General features: G+C 48.2%; 1 protein-coding gene across 2 annotated transcripts in view; it reads right to left on the bottom strand.

The window, feature by feature from the left end:
* Positions 1-12,632: 12,632 nt before the first annotated feature.
* WDR7 (WD repeat domain 7) overlaps positions 12,633-25,915 on the bottom strand; it is a 93,924-nt gene continuing 80,641 nt past the window's right edge. The window contains exons 26-27 of one of the 2 annotated variants that reach the window (XM_072031641.1): positions 16,196-16,300; positions 12,633-13,975 (exon numbers count right to left, since the gene is read on the bottom strand). In XM_072031641.1, coding sequence (XP_071887742.1) covers positions 13,772-13,975; positions 16,196-16,300 — 309 coding nt within the window. In that variant the 3' untranslated portion in view covers positions 12,633-13,771. The remainder of the gene's footprint in view (positions 13,976-16,195; positions 16,301-25,915) is intronic. The other variant, XM_027447009.3, reaches the window with a different exon arrangement.

Raw genomic sequence — 25,915 nt, forward strand, 5'->3', positions numbered from 1 at the left:
CCTGCCCTTTTTTTTTTTTTTTTTTTTGCTAAATTGCTGACAGAGGAACCAGCCGTTGCCAGCTCTCTACCAAAACTGCTTTGAGACCACCTTGCTGCAAAGCTGAGATAGCAGGCTCATAAATAATTAAGGCTGGCAGGGATTTCTGGATGTCTCTGGCCCAACTGCTCCCAGAGCAGGGCCAGCTGAGACCGGGCACTGCCCCTGGCCATGCAGGGCGACCCTCCTGCCCGCCTGCTGAAGCTCAGACACCAGGCAAGGAGCTGGGGCCTTCCCAAGGAGCCTCCCCATGTGTACACGGGGACTCCAGCCTCCTAGGCTTGGCTGGGGGGGTCCGAGGCTGTGGCACTGATACGCACGGCCTCACCCAGTGCCCGGAGGGGCCAGGTCCTCCCAGGCTGTGCTCTTGCACCTGGCAAATTCCTGCAAAGCTTTGTGTTCCTCCTGCCAGCAAGTGCACGAGCATGGCTGTACAGTTAGCTGCCCTAAATTGAACCGAAACACAGCTGTAGGGCAGATGTACCCAAAGCCATGCACGCTCTACTTCACTAATTTACAGTTCAAGATCAATAGTTTTTAATTTGCCTTGTTTATTTTTTAATTTCAATCTGTGTTTGAAACTTCTGAATTCCCCTTCATCAGACACGGCCAGGTTTGGAAAGGGCAGCTCGCTCCCTCGCCCTTCTGGCTCTCTCTGTGCTGTGTCGCCCCAGACTTCATCGTGAGGCCAGCACACCTGAACGAGGAATTCACAGTCTCTGGTGAGCCACCCCAGGTGATGCCGACCACCAAGCACAGCCCCTGCTGCTTGTGGGTGTACAACTGGCAGCTTGAGGGGTGTAGAAAATAAGCAGGTACTCCATAGTACCACACTTCTTTTTCTTTTTTTTTTTTTTCTTTTTTTTTCCCCTCTAGAAAGTGCAATTTGGGCTTTACTTTTCAGGAATGGATCTGGGGTGGGTGAGATCCAGCCCAGGCCATCTGGGGGCAAAGCGGGCAAATCCCCCCACCCCGGCACCCTCCCTCTGCCAGTCTTGGGGGTTTGCTCCGTCACCCCCAGCACATCCCCCAGCCCCTGCGCAGGGCTGCTCTGATGCTCCCAGCAAATTAAAGCCTGCCTGATAACGCGCCGGCTTGGCACAGCGGCTGCCCTTCCCGTAAGTGGCAGGCGGCTAATCACTCCCCGGCTCGTTAGGGAGTGAAGCTCTCCCTCCTCTCACGTCCCCTCCCCGCGGGCCCTGGCGGCATCTTTTACTGGAAGTTTTTCCCCCCCGACCCCAATGTTTGTGCGTCAACGGATCGTGCTGTAACCGATACCAGCGTGGGATGTTGTGCCCTGAGTGCTCTGCCATGTGCAAACTGCACTGAGCCCGTGCTGGGGGTGCCATGGAGCAGGCAGGGCACTCTGAGCTCTCCTCTCTGTTGATTTGTGTTCTCCCATGCCTGTTGCTGCAGGAGGGCACTTTGTGGAGCTCTGCCTGGTGCTTCCACAAGCACACGGCAGGCTGTGATGGAGCAGCTCCGCTGTGCTCCGCCGGTTCGGGCACCCTCATTATCACCATTTAGCTTCGTTTTGCCTCGCATGCAAGATGTTACTTCCAGTGCAACCTCTCTCTTAAACAGATGTTGAAATGTTGCTGCGGAGTCCTTCTGAAGCCGTGACGGTAATTGTGGTGTGCTCCATTAGTGCTGCGAGCAGATGAGCCAACTCTCCGGTGGCTGTCGTCCCTGCCCCGCGCCCAGCCGTGCCTCCCCCTCTGCACGGTGCTTGCAGGATGGTGCCAAGGCAGGGTGGTGCTGCGGGAGCCCTGGGAGGTCCGGAAAGCAGAGAAAGTGCCCAAGGGACACCCAGTCTGGGCAGAAAAACTGTGCTGAGCCCAAGCCCAGTCTCCTCTGAGCCCAAGGCCGCAGCCCAGAGAGGGGCTGGGGGCTCCTCGGGGAGGTCTCCAGCAGCTGCCAGGCTGTGGGGCTGGGCACCCTGCTCGGGGGGCTGCCCACCCCAACCGCCCCATGGCTCTGTGAAAGCCGGCCTGGCTCGCAGCGACTCCACTGTCCCCCTAGAAGGTGGCTCTGGGGGTCAGGTCCCCTTCTCCGTCACACTGCTGCCGTGCCCCCCGAGGCCCTGCGGAGCAGAGCAGACGGCATTTGGTGTGGGGAGTTTAAACCATGCGGGATTTAGATTAACCCAGAAAGCAAGGTGGACAAATCGAGAGCACTAAATTGGGGCGTTTAGCTGCCAATGCCAGCCTTCAGCCTAGAAACTGCCTAATTCAGACACCTGCCAGGAGCCGGGGGCCCCCTGCTCATGGACCAGCCCGTCCCCAGTGCCCGCTGCCGCTCATCGACCACGGGCGCTGTGGGCAGTGCGCCCGGCGGCCCCTGGCTTGGAAACTCACGCGGGGGGGACCCACGGGTGGGGGGAGCCCAACCCTGCCGGCATGAACACGGCCAGAGCACAGAGAGGTGGCCGGGTTTATGCTGCCCGCCGTGGGCTCGCATTTTGGCAGCCAGTTTTCCTCTGTGGAGGTCCCGGTGCGCTGAGTGAAGCAGGGCTGGTGTGTCTGGGAAAAAGCAAACACGAATTTCCAGTGCCAGATGAGCCAAAGTTAATCTGTTTTTAAAATTTTTTATTTTTCCCTTTTCCCAAATTTGGGCCCAGATTTCACAGCTACCCATTCTTCACACAGCTGGGAACTGGAATTTCAGATGTGTCAGTCACTCGCCTTGCTGGGAAACCTAATATCCCAAAATAAAAATCTATATTTAATACCCTAAGCACATCCAGCAGTTACATAATTCACATCTATTAGCTCAGTACGGTAATGAGTGCTCTGCATTTTTAAACCATCAGTTAATTGTCTGCCTCCTCCCTGGCAGCGCAGATCAGACAGAAAAGGCACAAAATGAATCCCGCAAAACCGCATCTGACAGGTTTAAAAATCTATTTTCCTACAAGGAAATATGGGAAGGGCGGGTGATTAATGAAAGACCACGAAGAAAAGGTTTTATCCAGCAGATTAATTTCAGCGTGTGTTTAAAGCCGTGGCTGCGCTGGTGCCGGCGGGACACAGCCCGCGAGCAGCCACCGCCGCAGAGCTCATGGGCACAGGGGAGGCTGAGCGTTGGCTTTATGTGCGGTGTTTGCCTACCTGGAAAATCGAGGAAGCTTAATTAGCAGATGGTTAACTTTGCTAGAGCCAGCCCCTGCTCTGAATAATGCTGACAGCTCCTTACAAAAAGACAAGCATTTTTACCGTTCGCTTGTGCTTTCCCATGCCGAGACAAATAACAAGAAAGGGAGAATGAATCTGGCATCTACGGAGGGCAATCATTTAAAGCCTCCATGTTCAGGGAGCAATTAATTATCCAAACGTGCAGTTTTGGAGAAGAAGATATTTAATCTCTTTTAATCCCCCGTGACTCAGACCTCTGACCTCGAAATCACGACCTTCGGCACGGCGCGCTGCCTCCCTCAGGACGGAGCCAAACGTGGGACCATTGTTTTGTGAACAATGCTTTCATAAATCTCGGGAGGTGTTGCCCAGGAAAGCTTTCCTGCCGGCTGCCTCACAAGATGGGCTCTTAAAAACATAAAATGGAAGAAAGGCACTCGCAGCACCGTGGATCGGGGCAGGTCCCGGAGACCTGGTGCACGCCGCCGGGGGCCAGGCACAGCGCACGGCCCGGCCGGGGGGGTTTTGCTCAGCCCACACCAAAACCCGACAGCAACACCAGAGTTTGGAAGCTGATCATCTGGTGCCGGATACACCTCGCTTGCGGCGTGCTATCAGCTGCCTTATTGACATCAGGTCTAATTACTTGCATTGTCCCTCACTCCATAATTCAAAGATGACATTACCTTGTGCAAAATAAACCTGGACACACTTGGGGGCGGGGGGGAAGGGGGTTACTGCACATTTCCTAGCATAGCCCTGTGCTTGAATTCTGCTTATTTAGCTAAAAAGCCAGGGCTGGGGTTTGTTTTTTGTTGTGCCAAAACAGTCTGTGAAGAATGACTGCACAAATTCTGGAAAAGAAACCAGCACAAATCTGGAAAGAATAACTCAAATTTTAGGCTAATGTCTTTCAAAACAATGAAGGACTGCATGGTGCTGTTATTTTCCTGCATATTGTTTTTCATGCATCCTCTTGCTGCCAGAGCATCCATCTGAAGTCACAGGAAAAGTGATTTCTTCCCAAATTGCCGAGGGAACCTCGACTGCAAGCCATGCACCGCGGGTTCATGAGGGATTGTGGTATTGAGCGTCTGCAAGAGGTGTGAAAGGCAGGTGACAAAACCTGACTGATTATCCCCTCCCAAACAGAATAATTACTCGTCATTGCAGAGCGAATAAATAAGGTGTCCCTGATAGGTGGTTTGTGGCTCCAAGTTCACACGTCCCATTTATGCTCCTTCCAAATATCCTATATCATTTGTAGGACAGCAGACCATGAGGGAGTTGGTGTTAGCCTCACCTGCAGGCTTATATGTGAAGATGAATTACTGTACATAGTCAAAGTATCTCTTCTGCAGGAAAAACAATGCTGAGATATAAGCGAGGGAAATGAGAACACCGAGCGGTGGTTTCCTTTAATTCATCCATGGCTGGCACAAGGTGCTCTCATTAGCCACGGGGCGGAGTGCTCACGTTAACCACCGCGAGGGCTGTGCAGGCTTTGGTAATTAATATTGGGCTCCAGGAAGGGAAAAATCCCTCTCCCCCAGCCAGCGCCCTACGATACTTTATGAGCAGGTGGATATCTTCAGTAAACTGAAAAGTACAGAAAATTGACACTGAAACAAGTAATCATGGTGGCGTTGTCTGAAGCCCTCTCTGCTTCCAATTTTCCATGGTAAGCGTTCCCCCGAGAATACGTACGCCTGACCCTAAACTTTCCCCATTTTCCAAGTCAATGCACTTGATGGGAACTCATCTTGCTGCTCTCCCTTTGATTACAAACCCTGTAGATCCCCGTAGTGGAACTGTTGCCAATTTAGAGTTGCTTGAATTCATTTCACTTATGGAGCTTTTAAAAGATTGGGTTTGGTTTTCAGCTCCTGGTTTTCTTTGCTTGGTTTTGTCCCTTGCAGCTCTGCAGATGCCCTGCGGTGCCGCTCCTTGGTCTCACGAGCAACACAGATGCACAAATCCCCGGCGTTGCCTTTAAAACAAACTGCTGGGGCGGGGGGGGGGGGGAATTACCGTGTAGGGAACAATACTTAAACATCAGCTTTTTAAGGGTTTTTCTGCTCCCCCCCTTTTCAATTTTTAGCAAGCTAGTAAAAATCAATAGGCTTGAGTTCCCATCTGTAAGCCACCTGACATCCTATGAATGATCAATGGAGCTCACGGAGGGGCTCTCACGGCCACGACAGCTGAAACCAGCACGGCCCGGCCCTCCTCGGGCCTCCTTCACCGCGGCTCCCTTCAGGCCCTGTGCACCTTGGGCACGAGCCCACATGTAGGATAGGAGCCCATATATAGGACAGGACAGGAGCCCACATATAGGACAGGGCCCACATATAGGACAGGGCCCACATATAGGACCGGAGCCCACACTGCTGCCGGGGACAGCACCTCTGACAAAAGCAGCGCCCACCAGCTTGACGCGCTAGCGGCGCGGCTTTATTTCTGGAAGCAATTTAATGGTTTGCTGATAACTTTGATTGCTTTCGTGGCAGGTTAGCTTCTAATCTGGGTTCTGGTCCGCTTCCCTCCCTAAACCAGCTGGTGGCCCGCGGTCGTGACCGCGGCACCTCCCCTGCTCTCCTCCTCCTGAGGAAGGGTGGGGAGAAAATGGGCAAAAGAGGAAGGGAAGCTGGAGAGGAGAGGCAGCAGGGATGCACGTGGAGGGCCCAGCATTTAGAGCAGGTTTCTCTGGCGCTTGCACGATGCTTGGTACGATACCTATTGTAATAGGATCCTACCCCAGCAGAAGGACAGAGATGGCAGACTTCATTAAACCAAGCTACAGGAAGCAGCCCTCACGTCTCATCTCTCCTCTCCGGAGACACAAAGCAGACTGCTTAGGTGGGCACGCTGGGCAGCTCACCTGGAACGTGAGGGAAAGCTGCCTCTTGTCATCACGGCACCCGGCGGCATGTGCCAGGGAAGGGGAATCCCTAACCAAGAGCTCCTCGTGCTGCCAAACGGCCTTCTGAGGAGCTGGCATTTTAAGGACAGATCTTACAGCACTCTGCAAACAGCACAACAGTTTCCATGGCATTAACGACAGCCCTGGTACAGCAGCGGTCCTGTGGTGGCCCCGGCTGCGTGCTGTCCCTGTGCCAGCTGTGCTGCTCCCCCCTTCGCACGCAGCCTTCCCAAACGTCCCCCGCTTTGCCAGAAGCCTGGGAATTAACACCAGGAGTGAAATTGCCCGATTTTTCTGGATTAGCGAGTCAGTAACTATTCCATTAAGGGAGAAGCAATTTAGATATTTATAATTTATCTCTTACCCGCGATATTTCAATGAATACTTCTCTTCTAAATAGGTTTACTTTAATCCAACGGTTCTCCCCTTCTGGCTGCAAAAAGGGATTATGGAAAAAGAAATATTCACAGATAACAAATAGACTGACAAAAGACAAATATTTGCCCCTATCCCCAGGAGATATTTGCAGGCACTGGTGCGGTTCCACCTGCCCGCGGCCGCCTCGCACAGGCTCTGCGTTCATTCACCGGTGCCGGTGGCAGCAAGGTGCAGGAGCGAGCCCCTGCCCTGGGCTGGGGGCAGCGAGTGGGCTCGGTACCGGGCCTGGCAGAGCTAGCAGGAGGGTTAGGAGCTCACTCTCACAAAAAAAACATGATCTGGGTTTAATACCCCAGCTGGGCGAGCGCAGGGGTGCAGCTCTGCACATCGCGGTGCGTGGTGCTGGGCTCGGTTCTGGCCGTGGCGTGCCCGGTGCTGGTGGTGAATATACCACTTAAAGAAATTTCGGCTTTGATCTTTAAATCAGCGGCACGGCCCTCGGGCAGCCACCACGGCGAGGTCGCAGTGGCTCTGAGCGCTGCTGCCCTCTCACATCGCCTGTGCCGTGCAGGGCCCTCCATGTGTCCTGCTCCCCATCCTCCCCGTTCTCCTTCTCTCTGCGCCGTCCAATCCATCAGCTGAACAATAGCTGCGTTTGTTTCTGCAATAAACCTGTAATTGCCTTAAAATGAATTTTAATCCACTGCTGGCTGAGCTGCAAATGAAGTGATCATACGCAGCCCAACATCTTAACCACGGCTCTGTTGAGGGATTTTTGGTGATTCTGCGGAGGTGCTGCGTGCTGCAGAGCGCTGCCTGTTTGCCTCCCCGCTTCTTTGCATTTCATTGCAATTCATTACCGGAGAACCTCTGTCTTGAAATATTACAAAATCAACCTTTAAGATCCTCCTGGAGCAGCAAGATAATTACGGTGGGTCGACATTATCCTTCAAGGCAGAAAGCACCTTCTCCTGAAGCCATCCCCGCCGTCTGGGACTGCCAGGAACGGGCCCTAATGGTGTGCTGCTGCTCTCAGCCCTGGTGGGCTGCTGGAGGAGACTTCACCTTCTGGTGAAACCTAAATGGAGAAAATCTCATCCATCCTGCACTGGGACCTCCCTGGCCTGAAGGGAAGCGAGCAGAAACGCTCCCGTTAACCTCACCCCGATTTCCCCTGCCGTGAAATTGGGCACAGGTCGGTGCGAGGTGCCCACGTGGGGTCTGACGGCAAAGGGGGGGACGCGCTCCCTGCTGTCACTTTAACAAAAAACCAACAGATTTAAACTTGCAAGGTGTGCAGATGTTTAGGATAAAAGCAGCAGTCCTCTTCTGCTGGATCATAAACCAGGAGCAGCCCTACAGGGGTGAATAAATGCCTGTTTAAAATCCGTTACTTCAGTAAATAAAGGTCTGCCCTCCCCACCCACCCCCATTTTAAGCTACCCTTGCAAATTGGTTTCCAATTTACAGAAATCAATTAAAATCACATATTCTAAATGCAACAACCAACAGTGATCTTCCCGTAGATGTCATTCAGCCTTCATTTTAAAAACAAAATCAAGATTCAAAAAGCTGTGCTGCTGCAGCAGAAAGTTTCACCTTTTAATTTTTCATACAAGATTAATTTTTAATTTTCAGACATCAGAGATAGAGGGAAGTTCCCCAGGAGCCCTCCTGTTCAAAGAGCACTCCAGGCAACTATTGCCATCAAGTGTCAATTTATCACACTGAAGGCTCGGACTGCCTGATGCATATTTTTCCCGATATTTTTTAAGACAAAAGTAAGATTCTTGTTAAAGTTGTGGTGTTTGCTGAAGGCCAGGCACAGACGGGACAGACTCACAGGCCTGTGAGCTGAGCCTTGCTGCATTTTGGAGCGCAGTGAGCGGTGATCAGCACCCAGCCCCCCTGCTGCCACCGTGAATTCAGGTATTCAAGCTGCAAGAGATGAAGTTTGTACGAGAGAACTACAACACGTGCAGGCGTGGAAACTCAGCACGCCAGGACTAAGGGAAATGCCTGGATACGAAGGCAACTGTGGGGTTGGTAGCTCCATCTGGACAGGTTTTTGAGACCAAATTCAGCCCGCTCCAAAGCACTGGTGGCCTCCTGGCCGTTTCCATCTCCACACAGAGAGATGCCTTGCTCCCCACGCGGCGCTGAGACCACCAGGCAGATAGATGCCTGCCTGGTGAGCACAGGCACATCCAGAGGTGAGCCTGGAGTGAGCTTCTGCCAACCCTTTCGCACAGTTAACCTGCTTCATGCGAAGAGCACCGCGTCCTTGCCATCCATGGCACATCGTGTTGGGAACGGGGCTCTCCAGCGCCTCAATCTGCTCCACCCCAGCCCCGCTGAGCCCGGCTGTGCCCCACGGCACGGCGCTGTCCTGGCGCCCAGGGCAGCAGAGCCCACGCGCAGCCCTGCCCGTGTGTCTGGGAGGCCGGGATGCGTTTGGGTGAATTTCTGAGTCAGCTGCGAGGAATGCTGATGGGCCGCAAGACGCAGACGCAATGTAAAACAGGAACATTACGCTGTTTGGAAAAAATCCGGGATCGATACATTTGATGTAGTTTGCACTGACCTCAGTGGTCTGCATCTTCAAATAGCTTTGTTTTTACGCATGACTGACACGCTTTGAAGAGGACAGAAGCCAAACGCACACCCTTGCAGTCAATCTGTGCCCTGCAGCTGGCAGGCTGGGCACCCCACACCCTGCTCCCCGCGGGCACCAGCAGGCTCCGGAGAGCGGCCGTGGGGCTGGCAGCAGGGGGAGGCCTCCCCCGTGCCTCGTGTGCCTGAAGGGAGCAAACTTGAAGTGTCCGGTGCAGTTCCGCTGCTTCCTTTTTCTCCTATAAATCTCAAGTGGCTTCTCATTTCCAGTATCTTCCTCCCAATCCCACTAATTAGCGCGCAATCGCTCCCGCCCCAGTTCAAGCAGAATATTGTGTGACAGTTCGGAGGCAATCATGCATACGCAATTAATAATGTAAAAGTACATCGCTCCTTATCTCCATCACCTTCCCCCGTATTGGCTCCTCTCCCCCAGCCTTAATGCATGCTCTTTTAAGCTGGAAAAGAGAGCACCTCCGCATTTGATCTCTTCTGACTCTCCCTCCGCCTCTGCGCCTGTGTGTCCAGAGCTGTCCGTCAGCCCGTCCCCGCTGCCCGCCGGTCCCAGCCCCCTGGAAATGCCACTGACCGTGCCCTCCCACCCTGATCAGCACCCCTTAACCCTCAACACTTCCCCAGGTTGTGTTCATCAGGCCATATTACCCTTGATGGACTTTATCCCTCCAAATCAAAGCTGTGGTTTTACTCCTAGCGCCAGGATAGGGACTTGCGCTCCTGGCCAGTGCGGCCACGGCACCAGGGGGCACCGCTCCTGCCCCGGATCGTCCCTCACTGGGGACAAACCCGCCACCCCGCTCGCTTGCCATGGGGACACCCAAAGCACCATCGGGTGCGCGGTCATGGCCACCTGCACCCGGTCAGAGCCGGAGCAGAGCCTGGGAGCAGCGGCGCAGGAAGGGCCGCAGAGCTGCTGAGCGTTTGGTGTAGCACTCGAGAGCGCAGCCAGATATTAAATTATCAAAAAAATGATGCTGCATAAATGAAAAAAATATTGATCCTTTTGCATCAAAATGCAATCATGCCAAATCAAAAACAATTAATGTCCCCGAATGCAGATATATAGCAGGAAATAGGCACGCACTTTTTATAGGCAAATTGCTTAAGGTACAGTACAGGCTCTGGTATATTTTCATTTCTATTAAATGAGGAGACTGCAGCTCCGAGCTCCCTGGGTTCACTACATTTGAACAGATCTACGCACAAATCAAACAGTTTATATTTTGCGAAGTAAACAGCAAAAACCAGCACATCTAATTTTTGAAATTCTTCTGGCTTTTCTTTTTGACCTTTGGTATTTGTGCGTATCGATGCTCTCTAAAGCGTTGCACAAAAACACCTTGAAGTGTCAAGCTTTAAAAATGAGTCTTCTTTTCTCTTTCTCCTGTGCAGCTTGGATTATCTTGGCCTTGTCAAAATACATTCTCTAGTTAGAGGTTGGAAATATTTCCCTCCTGGCTCCTAGGTATTGATTTTTCACCACTCAGCTCTGCTGTCAGCCAGCGAGGGGAAAGGTGAAAGTTCGCCCAGCGCTGCCTGGCTTTGCCCCCCGCCAGCGCCGTGCCCCTCCGTGCCGGATCCGCGCCGGCATCCCCGACAGAGCTGCTACCGCCTGCATTTCACCTGCAAGAAAACCCCGGGGCCACGGGTATTTTAACACATTCGTGCACTGTGAAAATGGAAGATTCACCCAATTCTTGTTTCTTTTTTTTTCTTTTTTTTTTTTTTTTTTACTTGCTTTGTTCTGAAGGGCTGTTCGGTGATGTCTGACCTCAGACCCGCCCCTGGTGCGCCAGCACACCGTGGCACGCACCCCCGCCAGCCCCAAGCTGCTCAGGCTTCTCGCACAAGTAAAACCAATTGCAATCAAAAAAAAAAAAAAAAAGAAAAAAAAAAAAAGAAGAAGAAAGTGTGTATTGTAAATTCCAACCCAAATGCATATTAAATGCACTTGGCAACCCTGCACTCCTCGCTAGGAAATCTCAGTGTTTAATTTGTGTTAATCAGTTTCTCTGGAGGAATCTGAACCGAATACAAGGAAGTATCACCTTGTGAACACCGATGTTGATGAATTTCTGGAAGACTCCAATTCCTTTGTTTGCTTTAGCTCCGTTGTGTCGGGAATTGAGAACTTTATTCCCGGCACCTTCCTACCTCCACCTTTTGCACTGAGGGCTCTCAGTGCCTCCTGCGTGACTGACGGAATGCCACTTCTGGTCCTCAAATGAAAAATGTATTTCTTGAATGGTGAAAAAACTCCAGATTACTGGCTCATAAAACAGGTGCAGGAAATTATCTGCGTGCCATGAGGCTGATGCCACGACAACAACACTCTTCAATACAACTCAGTTTTATTTCCCAAGCATATTTACACCAGGTTGTTCAATACATACAGCAGATGGGGAGTGGATTCAGAAGTTGCTCGGGAGGCAGCCACTTCCATCATTTCCCATGGATGGTGACTTCCATCATTACAACATTTTCATACAGGTGTCTCATCATGTCATCTTTTGCTTGTAAACTGCCAGCGAAGCCACATACGTCTCCACGTTTACAAGGACAAGTCCAAATACAGCACTAACAAATCAATAGAGCACTAAGAGCTTACACCGCAATGACAATACCGATTCTGCAGCGGTGCTGAGAGATGGGGGCTGCGAAGTTGGGGACTAGGGCTAACGAAGTCACCGAAGCAGGGGGTGTGTTTAGGCAGGTAGTTGTGTTCAGGCTGCAGAGGACCCTCAGGTGCTGTGGGCTGGGTGAGGACCAGAGCGAGCCCGGTGCCCTAAGACGGGTGCTGCGGGCTGAGGATGCTCCTCCACCAGCGGACCGCTCACCGTCAGTGCCCCTGCGGCTTGGTGTGCAGGGCTGGCAGGCACACGGCTGCCTCTGCCTCGCACTTCAGAAAGCCCATTACACCTCTACCCCAAAACAAACACTTTAATGCATAGATCATTCAAGGTGTTTGCTCGCTACACCACAAAGGGAATCACTGCAGGGCTACGGCCCGCTGTTCCCCCCGTGGCCGCAGTTTGTTTCTGAAAGCAAACACACACACAGGTCGTGAGATCTGCCCGAAAATAACGGTGGCGTTGGATCCTGGAACCCCTCTGGGTGTGCTTACAGAGCACCCTAACGCCTCCCTCACACCCCCACACCGAGCGGGACAGCGCTGCAGCCCACAGATGGGAGCCTGGCAGCTCTTTTTCGCTTTAATCACTGAGGTTACAGCTACAGCTTTATAAACACAATGTACATGCACCTTGCATCAGTTCACTTCGAAAAGACCCTGATATTCTACGACAGAGTTCTCTACCAAATTCTACATTCCCGCCAGATACAAAGAGTAAATTATGCGGCAGTTTGTGTTAAACATTCCTAATGGTCTTAATTTTTAAATTTTTAAACAGCAAACAGATATGTAGCTTCTGGACTGTAAACCTCACTTCCATATACAGTGTACTACACAGACCACCTAAAATAAAATTAATAATAAAAAAAAAATCAATGCTTTTTAAATTTAGAAGCCGTTTTAAAAATTAATTTATTCCTTTTGGGGAAGGGAGGATTCTATGAGTACCATTTTTACTTTACCATGTAAAGACAGCCTTCTTAGTTCTGTGAGCTTTTCAGACAAAAATGGCAAAGAAAAAGCTATACAAACATATACATCAATATGTTTAAATAAAATAGTATTTCATAGATTTTTTTCTTTACTGTGAGCATAAACCAGCATACTTTCACACGATTAAATATTTCATAAAATTAGATATGTACGAAGGAAACACAGTCACAGCGAACGTTACATAGGAATATTCCTACCGAGGGAACTGTTCCCATACATCCACTCAAATAACTTACCCATTTTTCACAATTTTTGTGCCGGACTCGCTACCCACCAGTGCCATTTGTGCTGTTTGCCCCGGTGTCTCGGCGAGGCCAGCCCATGCAGCACACAGCCTGCCTTCCCACAGGGCCCAGCACAAACGGGAGCGGCTTTTGGAAGAAAAAGCTTTTTCTCTCTCTCCTTTTTTTTTTAAATAAATACCTTCACTGGTAGCAAAAAAACACCTTTATATATAAATACTCCTCTGTTCAAGTTTGCTATTCTATCTTAAAGAGATTTTGTAATATTTACACGTGGGTTGTTACTCTTTCTTCCAGCTACAGCAAGCGATGATGAGCACAGCAGCACTGCTGGGGCACCCAAACCTCCGTCCCTTCATGGTCCCGACCCCGAGCCCATCAGGCCCTCACCAACAGGCCCTAAGGGGCGTCACCCAGCGATCATTCAGTGGTCACGAGCAGAAAGTCCATGTAAACACAGCCTTTTTGGGAAACACTGAGGGTCCGCCGGCGGGTTTCGGGATGCTGCCGCCTGGGCTCGGCCCCCAGTGAAGGAGCCCGGGGTGGTGCCTGCGGCCGCTGCCCAGGCCTCGGCGTGACCGCGTGTCCTGCTGCTGCTGCTCCGGGAGCTGGGACCTCCCCAAAAGCCATCCATCCTCTCGCTGCTGTGGGGAGAAACCACCCCGTGTCCCTGTCCATGTCCGCCGCGGCCTGGCCGGTCCGTGAGGCGCTGAGGGGCGCTGGGTGTGTGGAGCACAGAGACAAAGGAAGAGGGAGAAGGACAGGGAGGTCGGGGACAGCGCTGTACTTGTGGCTTCCCCTAGACCATGAAGCGGTGCTCCTTGCCGTCGTGAGCCATGAGGATGACGTTGCGGTTGGAGGTCCAGATGAGGCGGGCCAGCCGCAGCGCGTTGTGCGAGCCGGGGGAGGCCGGCTGCACGGGCGGCACCTGGTACGTCTTGATGCAGCGCAGCTGAGGCGCCGAGTTGAGCATGCCGATGCTGCCCAGCAGGGACGTGTTCATCTGCAGAGACAGCCCCGTGGCACCCCCGTGGCACCCCAGCACCAGCGGGGAACCCACCTGGTGCCCACCGCCCTGCCCTGCCCGCCCACACCAGCTGTAATTAGCGCTCGTTAGGCAGGGCCAAGCAACACCGTTGGATGGGAGAGCAGCCGAGAGGCTACCAGCTGGTATAGCCAGCACCATCTTTACAGCTACCCACCCAGCACCCCCCCAAAACAAGAGAAAGGTGACTGTATATGACTAGAAGGAATACCAGTGACAGTCACGAACCTGTTAAAACTTCCCTCCTGTGCACGGGACTCAGTGAAGTTTAGCCATCAGTGACCACTTCATCTCCCTGCTTTGCCCATGTAATTTTTTTTCTTAGCATTCTCCTCGACTGTCTCTTTTTCAAATAGAATGGTGAGATCGGAATCAATAAGCTAGCTAGGAAAATTGCATAGCTTATTCGGTATGGTGAAAAGTATCACTTCTACTTTATTTGTATGGCTGTGTTATTGAAGGATTTTTTTTCAAAATTTAAGGAGAAACATGAAATGTTAATAAGCAAATGTTAAATATGAAGAGTTTTATTCTTTTCTGGAAGAAAAACAAACCATTCAGGAGAGGTTCCCTGCATTGTGCTCTCAGGAAAGCAGGCCAGTTACTGATGCACGCTGCCTAGCTCCGTGTTTTAAAAACGAGATTTGCTGCTCTAGCCCACCAAGACACAGAAACCACTACTCCTTCCAAAGCCCTCCTCTGCAAAGCCTTCCCATCCCTACGCACGGCAATCCGAGGATTTCCACAGAGCGCCTCGCTGTGTCCCCAGGCTGTGCCATGCACAGCCCTGGGACAGGGCAGGCGCGGTGCTGCTGCTGCCACGCTCTGAATTCTGATCAGGACAAAGTACAAGCCATTACTTTTTCCTGGCTCTTCTCAGCAGCAGAATGGTGTCAGAGAGTGTAAATCATGGCATCTCTAGCAGGGAGCATGCAAGCACCACTGACATTTTCACAATTTAAATCATCTTGAGTAATAACCCTTTTAAGATGACTAATGTTACTGATTTTCCTGCATTAATAATAGTGCCAAATAGAACACAGAAGGGAAAAAAATCACTAGTGCACGAGGTCACATTTTAAAACTAAATGTGTAGGTATATTTAACTCTTTATGTAAAAGCCACTTGAACGCGAGCATTTATACACCTGGAAGAATGTGGCAGCTCACAATTTAAAACACGTGCGTGCCTGATTTTTTTTTTTCCTGCCAATTTTACAAGATCTGGTCTGATTGCTTTCCAGATTTTCCCTGAGCACTTCAATTGAATAAATGTAACTGATGGGTGAAGATTCTCGCTGTTCTCATTTACTGTTTCAGAAAGCACACAGTGTAATGAGGGATAATAATTTAATAATTATTATGGCACCTGTAGAACTAATGAATGGCATCAAAACGAGGGAACTACGTTAACGACTCGCTGGTAATTATGGGAATACTGAGTTCTGCTTTATAGTCTGATTACTGCAAAACTACATTATTTTGATAGTCTGCACAAATTGCTTGTTCAGATCCATTTTGAAGTCTAAAGCCATTTGAAGGAAGAAAAAAATGCTACCTAGGGAATGTAGGCAGCAGTTAAGGCCTCTTCTGGGGTAATCTGTCCCACCAAGCTACGTGTTTATTTATCTCCGATTAACAAAAATACTCCTACTGACATGAGATCACACAGACAAGAAGAACTGCTGATGTTAAAAAAAAAAAAAAAGATAAACGGTCTAGATACTTCACAAAATGGTGGTCTGATCCTCAGCATCTCCCATTTCAGCCCCTTTTCGTATTGCCTCTCCCCCAGTTTTCCTGTTTCCAGCCCTATTATGAAATGGAAGGCAGCCCCACAGCACAGTGCAGCTCCCCGACGGCACGGCACGCGGGCTTGAGGCACGGCAGCTGTGGCTGCTGAGCAGCAGCGGGACCCGTGGCCACCTTAATAGCTCTGCATCGTGTTTAATAAAAAACAGAATGGAGAAATGCCGTGAAGGTCTTCATCTACGGGAATTTATGAGATTAGAGAAGAAAAATGCCTACTGATAGGGATGGGACCGAGAATGGGAGCACAAGCACCTGGCCTGGCCTGCTGAGAACTCGTTGGGGCTCTCCTCCACGGCCCTAAATCTCATCGGGTGGATGCTTTAGGAGTGTGAAACCGAACTGTTAGGCTCCCAGGAACAGTCCTTACCTGCCAGAAGGAGAGGTGGCTGTCGGAGTTGGAGTAGGTGGCGAGGTACCGGCCGTCGGGAGCAAACGCCACTGCAGTTATGGGCCCTTTGTGACCGTGGATCGTCTGGCGAGAGGGGAGAGAACAGAAGGCAAGAGCGTTTGTTACTGCGCCACAGCCGGGCTCAACAGGCTTGCAAGTAAAAAAGGCAACAGCAGCTGAACTTCTGGAAAAAGACCACTACAGTCAGGAAGAAGCAAACTGCGTGCCTCTTCCCCCTGTTCCACCGTTGTAGCTTTGGTCTTGAATCTCACGTATGACACGTATGATAGTGAGGACTGAGTGCAGGGCCAGCCAGTACAGGGCTACACACAGGTTCTGCTGGTTTTTTTTTTTTTTTTATCATTGTTTTGTTCTGTTTGTTTATAACTCACAGGAACACATGAAGTTTTCTCGTTGAAAATATCATTTTTTACCGGATTATCACGAAGAAAACACCAGTGACACACGCGCAAACTACTGCTTGGTAAAATATGCAGTGGCTGCTCCTTCTGCACGAAGAGGAAAAAAGACTTTGCAACATTCATCGACAAAAAACTAGACCGTGAAAATAAAAGCAGGGCCCCTGCAGCCAGCTCCTGGACGCTAGAAGTAGCTCCTGGACCTACTGAGTTGGCACGCTGCTCCTAAAGCTAGGCTGATATTAATAACCCGTTAATATATTTATTTACTGCTTATCACGTACAAGTTGAGTGAAGTCAAACGGAATCCCAAACCCATGTCTTTAATGTAATCACCACAGTGTAGGATGAAGATTTGAAAGGGCAATTAATTAGGTGATCCACCCTTCAGACCCATCAAACTGTGCAGCACTTAACAAGCAAGTAATACTTGTCAATAAAAAATGTTTTGGTAATACAAAGGTGGAAAATCAATAGTACTAGCACACTTGTTGCTCTTTTTACTACTGAAAATGTGTTCCAATAAGTACAATCCTTAGGGGAATTAACGTGCTTTGTTATTTAAAGCGAGTGCCTCTCTAATTGATGCTAATCCTTTCAAGCCAAGATTTATTTTTTAGTGCGCTATCTAAATGTGTACTTCGCAACGCTCATCTTCTGTTTCTTAGGCAAGCGAATAAGCATAACAAAACCAAATTATTGCTGCTCATCCAAAATATTCCGCTTGCACCCATCCCTTTGGAGTTCAGGCTTGGCTTAGGACAGCAGTGCTTCGGCAGCACCACTTCTAGGGCAACGACATTACGCAGTTTTCCTGCTCTGATGTAATTATATTTTATAAAAGTATGCAAAAATCTGTGCAATATTGGTTAGAAAACGCTCTCAATTTTGACCGGCAGGCGGGGTGGGACAAAGTGCAGCTGCTTGTAGTTTCCCGCTGCCCAACCAATTGTTTTTTAATGGGAGGACGCTCCTGGGAGACTATTTGACTTCTGCACCTGCCACCGCCGCAGCCCTCCACCACATGATATACTGGAGCTATGACAGCCTCATTCCGAGCCCAACATTCAGCAAACTCCACGCTGGACTGCATTATTCTGTTAAAGGTGACATAAAAAATAAGTACTGTATCACCGCAGCGATTTGATTTTAATAAATACACCGAAATGCATACTTTAAATTGATAAAGTAACTTACACACCGCTGGAGAGACACAGCAATATTCCGCCACATTTATTATTAGATATTTATCTCCCCGGCCTCTGGGGGTACCTTAACTAAAATGAAACAAACACAAAATCACTTAGTGGGAAAGCGGCGTGCCTGCTGCACCCCCCAGAAGCGCTGCCCTCGAACAAACCGAGGCTCTCACGGCCGAACGCCAGCCTCACAGCGATCCGCCAGCTTTAACTGGGAATGGTGTGAAAGCGTTGCTTCCAGTTTTTGAGTGGGAAACAGCCTCTGCACAAGGAGTGCTTGCTTGAAATTAAGGAGATGAGTCTCTAACTGCTGCCCTGCTCGGAGATGAGTTGCTGACAGTGCTGAAAGTTTAGAACTGATATTATCAATAGATAAAGGTAGGTCTGATAGACCAGTCTCTCCTTTTATTTTTAGCATCATGGGACTAACTCTGTATCATGCAAAGAAGAGTTTTGCTTTTTTTATATAATTTAAATTAAAAATTGGAATTTGAATTTGAATGCTAGCAAGGGGTACAAAGACCCGTGGAACACACACGGAGCCCAAGCTGCACAGGGAAATAAATACTGCTCTTGGAAATGAAGATAAAGCTGGCAGAGCTGGGCAGGGAGCGCACACCAATAAATACTTACAAAGCCTGCTGTAAGAGCAAAGGAGCCATCACAGCTCCGCATCTGCTCCTGGTTTCAGACACAGAGGAGACGAACAGCACCTCAGCAAGGCAGCACCGTGCTATGCCCAGGTCGCATTTTTCTTTTCTTTCCCTGGTTATTTTTATTTTTCTCCACCTTGCGACCATCACCACTCTCTCTTTCCATGTATAATCACAACGTGAATTCAGAAGGACTGCGTTGTACACAGCCCACGTTGAGCGGCTGGTTTCCCAAACCCTGCCAGCTTTGGTCTAAGCTCAGCTGGAACAAGAGCGTGCCCGATAAAACCTTTCTTTCATATATTTTTTTTTCAATTGTCCTTCAAAATCCAAGCACACGAGATGTTCCCAGATCGCAGTCTGTGTGTACACACTGAGGACATTTTATAAAAACACAGCTAGCAAAACTAAAGAGCTTCACCTGAACAGCTAGGTGAAATACCATCTCTCTTCCCATCCCACATATAAATTCTTCCATGATGCCCCTTCAAAGGCTTTCACGAACCCAACTCTCCAAGCAGTCTAGTAGAATTATCTCATGTAGCATCAAATTAAATAATTCCAGTATTTCTAATAATTAAATTTCCGTCTTCTTTCAAGTAATAACAGCAATTGCAGTAAAAATTTCAGGACAATACTGAGAAAAAGTATATTTAAATCTTCAAATTAATTTTTCTTCCTGTCCTTCAAGTGGCTTCTCAATAGCATCCAGATAAAGTCAAAGCACATATATTAAAATGTTTAACTTAATAACGTATATAACTTAATTTTTAACCTTCCACTAATAGAATTTTGCATCAACCATTACTATTACTCAGTATGAAAATGTGACTGGCATGATCTGACAGGCAGCATGCAACGAGAGCAGAAAGTGACCTTGAACAGCAGTGTATAAAAATACATTTATCACCGAAATGGCATGCCGGCTGTCAGTCAATATATGCTTCTCATTTGTTAGGAGGTTCTCCTGCTGTGATTCCCTCATTACAATTTGCTTTTACTTCCTGGGCAAATGACAACCAGAAAATGAGGCAGCTTCTTTCTTGACCGAACTTAATCCAGAAAAAATGAGATGACAGCTGCACCCATCCAAGTGTTACAGGATGGTTGAGAAACGGTTCCGAAATGTGCAGCCTGACCATTTCACCGCCTCTGTAGAAGAGCCCAGAGCGAGCCTTGCATCCCCTGAAACTGTGACTGTGATCAGCACGTGCACGGGGCTCCCCCAGATCCATCCAGCCCCCTCCCCAAACACCCAGATAACTGCAAACACCAGGTTTCTGCTCTCACTTCAGGAATGTGCTTCTCAATTCGAGAGTTTCATATGGCACCATCAAAACCCACAGGGCACGCTGTGAAACCAATGCCATGGTGGTTTCACGAGAGGTTGGTGGTAATGCAGTAGCATCTCAGAGCATTTGCATGAGGATGTGTCAGATCCCTCAGCATTGTTATTGAAATTTTTATCTCCATGGCGATTGTTCTTGTAAAAGAGCTTTCAACAGCTCATCGGCTGAACTTTATGCTGTAACTTCCAGGAAAACAATTTTACATAAGAATTCTGATTATGCTCAGAATACCAATGAAAAGGGGAGAAGAAAGTGCTTAATATTTTCTCCAGGTTAACACTATTTTGTGAGATGAAACATTAATTATTTTAAACCCTTACTTCAAAGAGGTATATTATCAATTACAAGCAGTCTGTGTAAAAAAAATACAAAATATAGATAGGAACCTAGAAGAAAAGAGATTATACTGGCCAAATACCAGGCTTCTTGACTTGCACAGCTCACTGCTGTGAAGCCCTGTAAAGTTTTAGATCTCAAACCTCAAATCCCTCAAGGCTGAGGCTCAATAGACGCGAGGAAGTTTGGGCTGACGTCCCAGTGCCAGAGAGCACTTCACACGGAGAAAAAATTCCTATTCGAGCAGCTGTCCCTAGGTTTTCAAGCAGGCACGGTGTTCCCATAAATCCCCCACTCGTTCTAGTCACAGTGCTCCTTGCTACGGCACCGTTGGGCTGAAATATCTTCTGGAGCCCTGCTAACGATGGGACCTGGGGCTCAGCACGCAGTGCCTGTCCTTAAACAGCTCCGTTAGGATGTGCCTCTTCCCTTCCAGCTCCACTCAGCGAAGTTTTACAGAGAACTGCTTAGATATCACATTCATATTTGGAGCGCTGCAATATTTGTAACCTTTGACTTCACAGCCTTCAATGCACTCGCAGAGCACACAAATCCATAGTTCCCAAGTGACCTGAGACTTTTGTTTAAAGTGTTCAGCAACTCAAATGGAGTAGGAAAAGCTAACAAGATCAGCATATCCTGCCAAAACGCTAGGGTCTGGGGACTTAATTATCCTTCCAGAAGTGCCTTCTGCCATGCAGAGTCTGAGGAAAAAAGGAACTCGCACCAGGATTTCTGAAAGCAGCCTTCTGATTCTTGCTGCTCCTCACTCTAATTTTCTGACCGTGTTTCCAGACCTTTATCAGTTCCTGGGCAAATTGCAACCTATTGCGGAGCTCTGGGAAGCTGCTTTCGTTCCACCTTTACCATTCTCATTTTCTTCCAGAGTCAAAAGCGTTAAAATCAAGATTCTCAAAACAAGTGGAAATTTGGAAGGTCATGTCTAGATTGGAGAAAGAGGTCAGTTAAAAAATGTGTTTGCAACATGATATTAAACAGTTCCGTGTATCTACTGTGAGTCATGTTCAAATATGTGCTTGCTGGTCACAGGCAACCCTAAATGGGGAAACCTCAGTTTGACCGTGACCGTTTAATGCATTTTGAGCATTTTTTGCCCTCTTGCTACTAGCTGCAAAGTCCTGGCTGCAGCCTTTGTTAAAACACATGTACTAATACGCTCAAATTGCAATTTTCCTATTTTATCTTTTGAGAACAGTACAAGGGCTATGCTTGTTTTCAAGCATGAATGTTGTGGTCATGCAAAATCAAAACGCAGAAAAGAAAAACAAAACAAAAACACATTAGGCCAGGGTGGACAGATTAAATTTTGCTTACATCCTAGGCTAGGATGAGACCTTCCAACCACGTGTATTGCTTACAAAAGATGCTGCTGATGGGACCGAGCTGTGGCTGACTTCAGCCTTTAGACTTTTAATGTCTGAGTAGGATGGAACAGCTAAATTAGACATAGATTTCGAAACTTTATTTTCTTTACAGATTTCAGGGTACAATTTTTATGCATATTTTCCTTCTGCTGCTGCTGCTAGAGATGCAACTAACTCCGTGTTTTAACAAATCTCTAAACTCAACGTGGGGTTTGTGGCCTCAGAGGATGGTTGGTAAATTTAATATCTTTTTCCAGTCTATTTGACTTTTGTACACTGAATTGTATCACTTCAAAAAGGGAAAAAAAAATCCTTAGTGGAATTGATTACATTGTCGACTCCCCACTTTGGAACCCAACAGCTGAGGCTAAGAGTTAAGCAAAAAGCTAGTGTTGAATCAATTTCTTATTTAATTTTTACTAACTTTGATTATTCGAAAGCTCTCCTGATTTCTGCTCTTGGATTTACAGTCCTCTCTTAACGTCTATCCCTGCCTTTCCTCTCCCAAAAGGATGTTCCTGTATTTGTAAACTCCAGATGTCTCCAAAGGCAGAATATGCAAGCTCCTTTAAATCAGTCTCCAACCCAACCAGAAAAGAGTACAGAAAGACACAAAAATGACTCTTGAAAAATTAGTATTGCTGATCGCCGTGACCTAAAAAGCAAATTCTGTGATTCCTGAGGCCTCATTACTTTGCCTGGCTACAAAGCTACGAAGTTAGAGTGGAGTTACGGCATGAATTTATGGTGCACTTAGCAGGCTGTAATTTGAGGCCTCTCCGTTTGCATTTTTTACTTGTAGCTTAATGAATATATTTATATGTGCAAAGCAGATTTATCTGTGATGCACAGAGGCAACTCGGTGCAGACCAACAATGTCCAAGTGGAGAGTTAATGCAGTGGAGTTGGTGTGCTGTAAATTCCTGCCTCGGATAAACCCTCACCAGCTTCCCATGCAGAAGAGTATCAGCACAGTCTATTCTCATAAAGCACACCCCTAAATTACCACCAGCATAATTAAACACTGTTTTTAAAAGCCATTTGAGAAACTGGAAAAAAAAGGTGTTTATTTTGTTATTGCATCCCTCAGGTAGCTGGATTTGCTGTTAATAGGCTAAGACCATCTCCTGTCATAATGAAAATGAGTAAAATCCCTCAACTCTATTAGGCAGGTTTAGAAAGATCAGCTCAGGGTAAAACTGCTGCAGCCTGTGGGGAAAACGTGTCTGTAACACAGAGGATAGCACGACGGTTTCCTTCCCCTGCAATGCTCCCTGACGCTGGAAATAAAATGTAAGAGGAACAAAAGAGCAGGGCTTGCATTCGAACAAGCCAGCTGTACCAAGGAGGACGTGAAAATGTTAAGTACGTTTAAGTCCCGCTGCAGTTGAAGCATGTCCCCTTAAATTTCTGCCCCACTTGCCAGCAGCGCACTTATTACTACCTGGTATTACATTACTATGGATTTTCCCTTGTGAACCTCGCCACGGCTTTGGTGAGTCAGATTATAAACTAAGCCAAGCGCCGAGCACTCCCAGGCCCCCTCGCACACTGCTCGTGCCCGTGTGTGGGTGTGTTTTCGGAGCCCAGGGACACGGCACTAGGTGCACACGTGCGACCTGCCTATTGCAGCACAATGGGATCTGCCGCGCAGCCTGACGGCTCCCACTCCCTCCCCTTCCTGCCTCCACTGAGAAAAGGGTTTTGGCCTGCAAAATTAAAAGGCTGTGCTCAGTAATTATCTTTTATCTGCAATTTGAGAGTGCGTGTTCCTACTAACAAGTTTTCCGGGCTCCTCTGAACTCGTCAGCGTGGCAGTGGCAGGGAATGCACGCACCCGTTCAGGCTGCAGGCTGGCTCTCCCTCCCCTCCTGCCCATAAAACACCGCAACCCAGAGCGCTGCCTTTTATTTACCCAGCAAACTTAACTAAAGCAAGCCATTAGGCATCAGCAACTATTCATTCCAAATATAATATTAAACAATTTTCTGCCTCCAATAAGAATTAAAAAATTGCAAAGGCATCTAGGTCCCGAAATAAAACAATATTATGCACAATCCAATTACTGCTCTGCCTGTCGAAGCCACGGCTTTAATTCTGCAGCGAGCCAAACGGAGCACCCAGACCAAACAGCATCGATTCGAGCTGATGTTTAGAAACATTTCGCTTTGAAATAAACCCAAGCAGCAGTCAGGCTTCCCTTTAACCTCCCGCTGTAAGAGACACGGCTCTCATGGACACAAGCTCCCGTCTGCATCCCCGCGGAGCCGCCAGGGCTGCGATGTGATGCTGCAGGGACCCCTGCCCAGGGCTCAGCCCCGCGGGGGCACAGCTGCAGTGCTTGCAGAGGGGTCCCTGGCTGGACAGGGAAGGGAAACCTACAGAATGAGATCGTCCAGCGACACGAGCTGCTTGTTTTCGTGGCCAGCCCTTTATGGCTCTGCTGCAGGTCTGCAGCTGGGTTGCACGAAGCAGGGCTCACTTCCACACCAGCCTGCGATGATTAATTACAAGTATCTCTATAAATACAATTGTAAATATTTATAAGGGAAAGCAAGATTTAATCGATGGAAATAGACCAGTTTACAGTTTTCTTGCCCGTGCTGTGTGCTTTTCCCTGCATGCCTTTTCCCAAACCACTCTTCACAGCTCACACAGAGCTGGCCACAAGCACCAGCCGGTGTCCGGACGGTGAACGAAGGTGTCACCGAAACAGAAGGCTTCTTTATGGTAGCAAAGTTTTCAGAAATCACACATCAAGATATACAGCCATCACCACAGCAATGGAGCAGCTGGAAATGTGCTCCCTCTCCATTCCTGTGCTTCCCAACGCCGGAAAGAAGAGCGCACAACGAAAAGCGCTCACCGTCACAGTCCTCTCCACCCAACACTCTAAGACTTAGGTTTTTAAACAAAATACAACCAAACAGCTTGTTGGTATGAATTAACTGGGCGATTTTGGACTGGTCTCTGTGACCCAGCAAGAATTTTCCTGGCAACTTTAAACAGAGATAATTACACTGACCCCAAGTTTCTGGATCCCACCTACAGTCAAGGGCAGAGATGTTCTCAGAAGTCTCATGAGTGACAGCACGAATCCGTCTGAGGCAGGTACCTTACACAAACTAGATGAAATGCCTGCTGCTTACCCGCATAAGGAGGAAAAAAAAACAGCCTCCAAAGTAAGAATGCAGGTGAGTTAATACTTACATGAGTTATCAGGATTGTAATTAATGAATAGTGACTCCAAGTCTGCTTTGGCTCTGAAATAGCGATAGAGACTCCAAGGAGCAAAATATTATTAAGCAACTTTCAGACATTCATATTTTCCCATCATTCCAAAGTCAATAACAATCACGTATTCTAAAATCTAGTTACTTGAAATGTATCTCTACAGTCTGTTACCACTGATTTAGTGTTCAGTTTGGGGGAAAAAAGGAACACAGCATCATTCTTTTCTATAGTAATGCACTTCTAAAGAAAGAAAAAGTTGAGCTGCAGTTGCATGCTGATGATAACTTTGGTTTTAATTGCACCCAACCTGCTGAGACCGCTCTTAGTCTACCAAAAAATACCATGCTTTTTTCTCATATTCTTCATAAATATATTAAAAAAAAAAAAAAGTATGACTCCAGGGTCATGACTTTGCACAGTATGTAAGTCACTTCAGAAACCCTCAAAATTGTCAGTTTGTAAAATCAATGGAAAAAAATGACGTTTGGAATGGGAAGTGTAATTCAGTCAGGACGACAGTGGCATGAGCAGAGTGGCGCGGTATCAATGAGCTGCAATGTGGTACGTTTATCATTAGATAATCACTCCCCCAGAGGATTAGCAGCACACAGATGAACCTTGTGCCACATAACACACTTGGGGTGTCATTATCTCATGATAACCCCACTCCCTGCCATCTCCTATTGCTTAATTAGAGGTTACAAAGGTTATAATAGGACTAAAAGAACTTGGTGAACAGAACTTGCAACGAGTGATACCTTAATCAATTCAAAACCAGAGGCTGAGAATGTGCAGTCAACAAAGGCATCTCTGGAAGGCCATAAGCATGCATTATGTCCTAAATTAGGGAGCTAAAACTCGAGGAGAATGAAGAAATCTAGACGTACACTACGCCTTATTCTCCCTTGACAAATGTCATCTTCTTCATGTAGCATTTTGCCTAATTCAAATGTCACGTATATATATTAAAAAAAAACACTTTATGATATTAATTCACCTGAAATAAATTACCAAGCACATCCCAAGCAGAAGGAACAAGATTTCCAGGCTGTCTCATCAGAAGTAGGCTACATACATGTCCAAAAACCTTCATCCTGACTGCAGAATTACAAATCGGGCTTCTT

The sequence above is a fragment of the Anas platyrhynchos genome, chromosome Z (genome assembly GCF_047663525.1).
Source record: "Anas platyrhynchos isolate ZD024472 breed Pekin duck chromosome Z, IASCAAS_PekinDuck_T2T, whole genome shotgun sequence".
NCBI classification, from domain to species: Eukaryota; Metazoa; Chordata; class Aves; order Anseriformes; family Anatidae; genus Anas; species Anas platyrhynchos.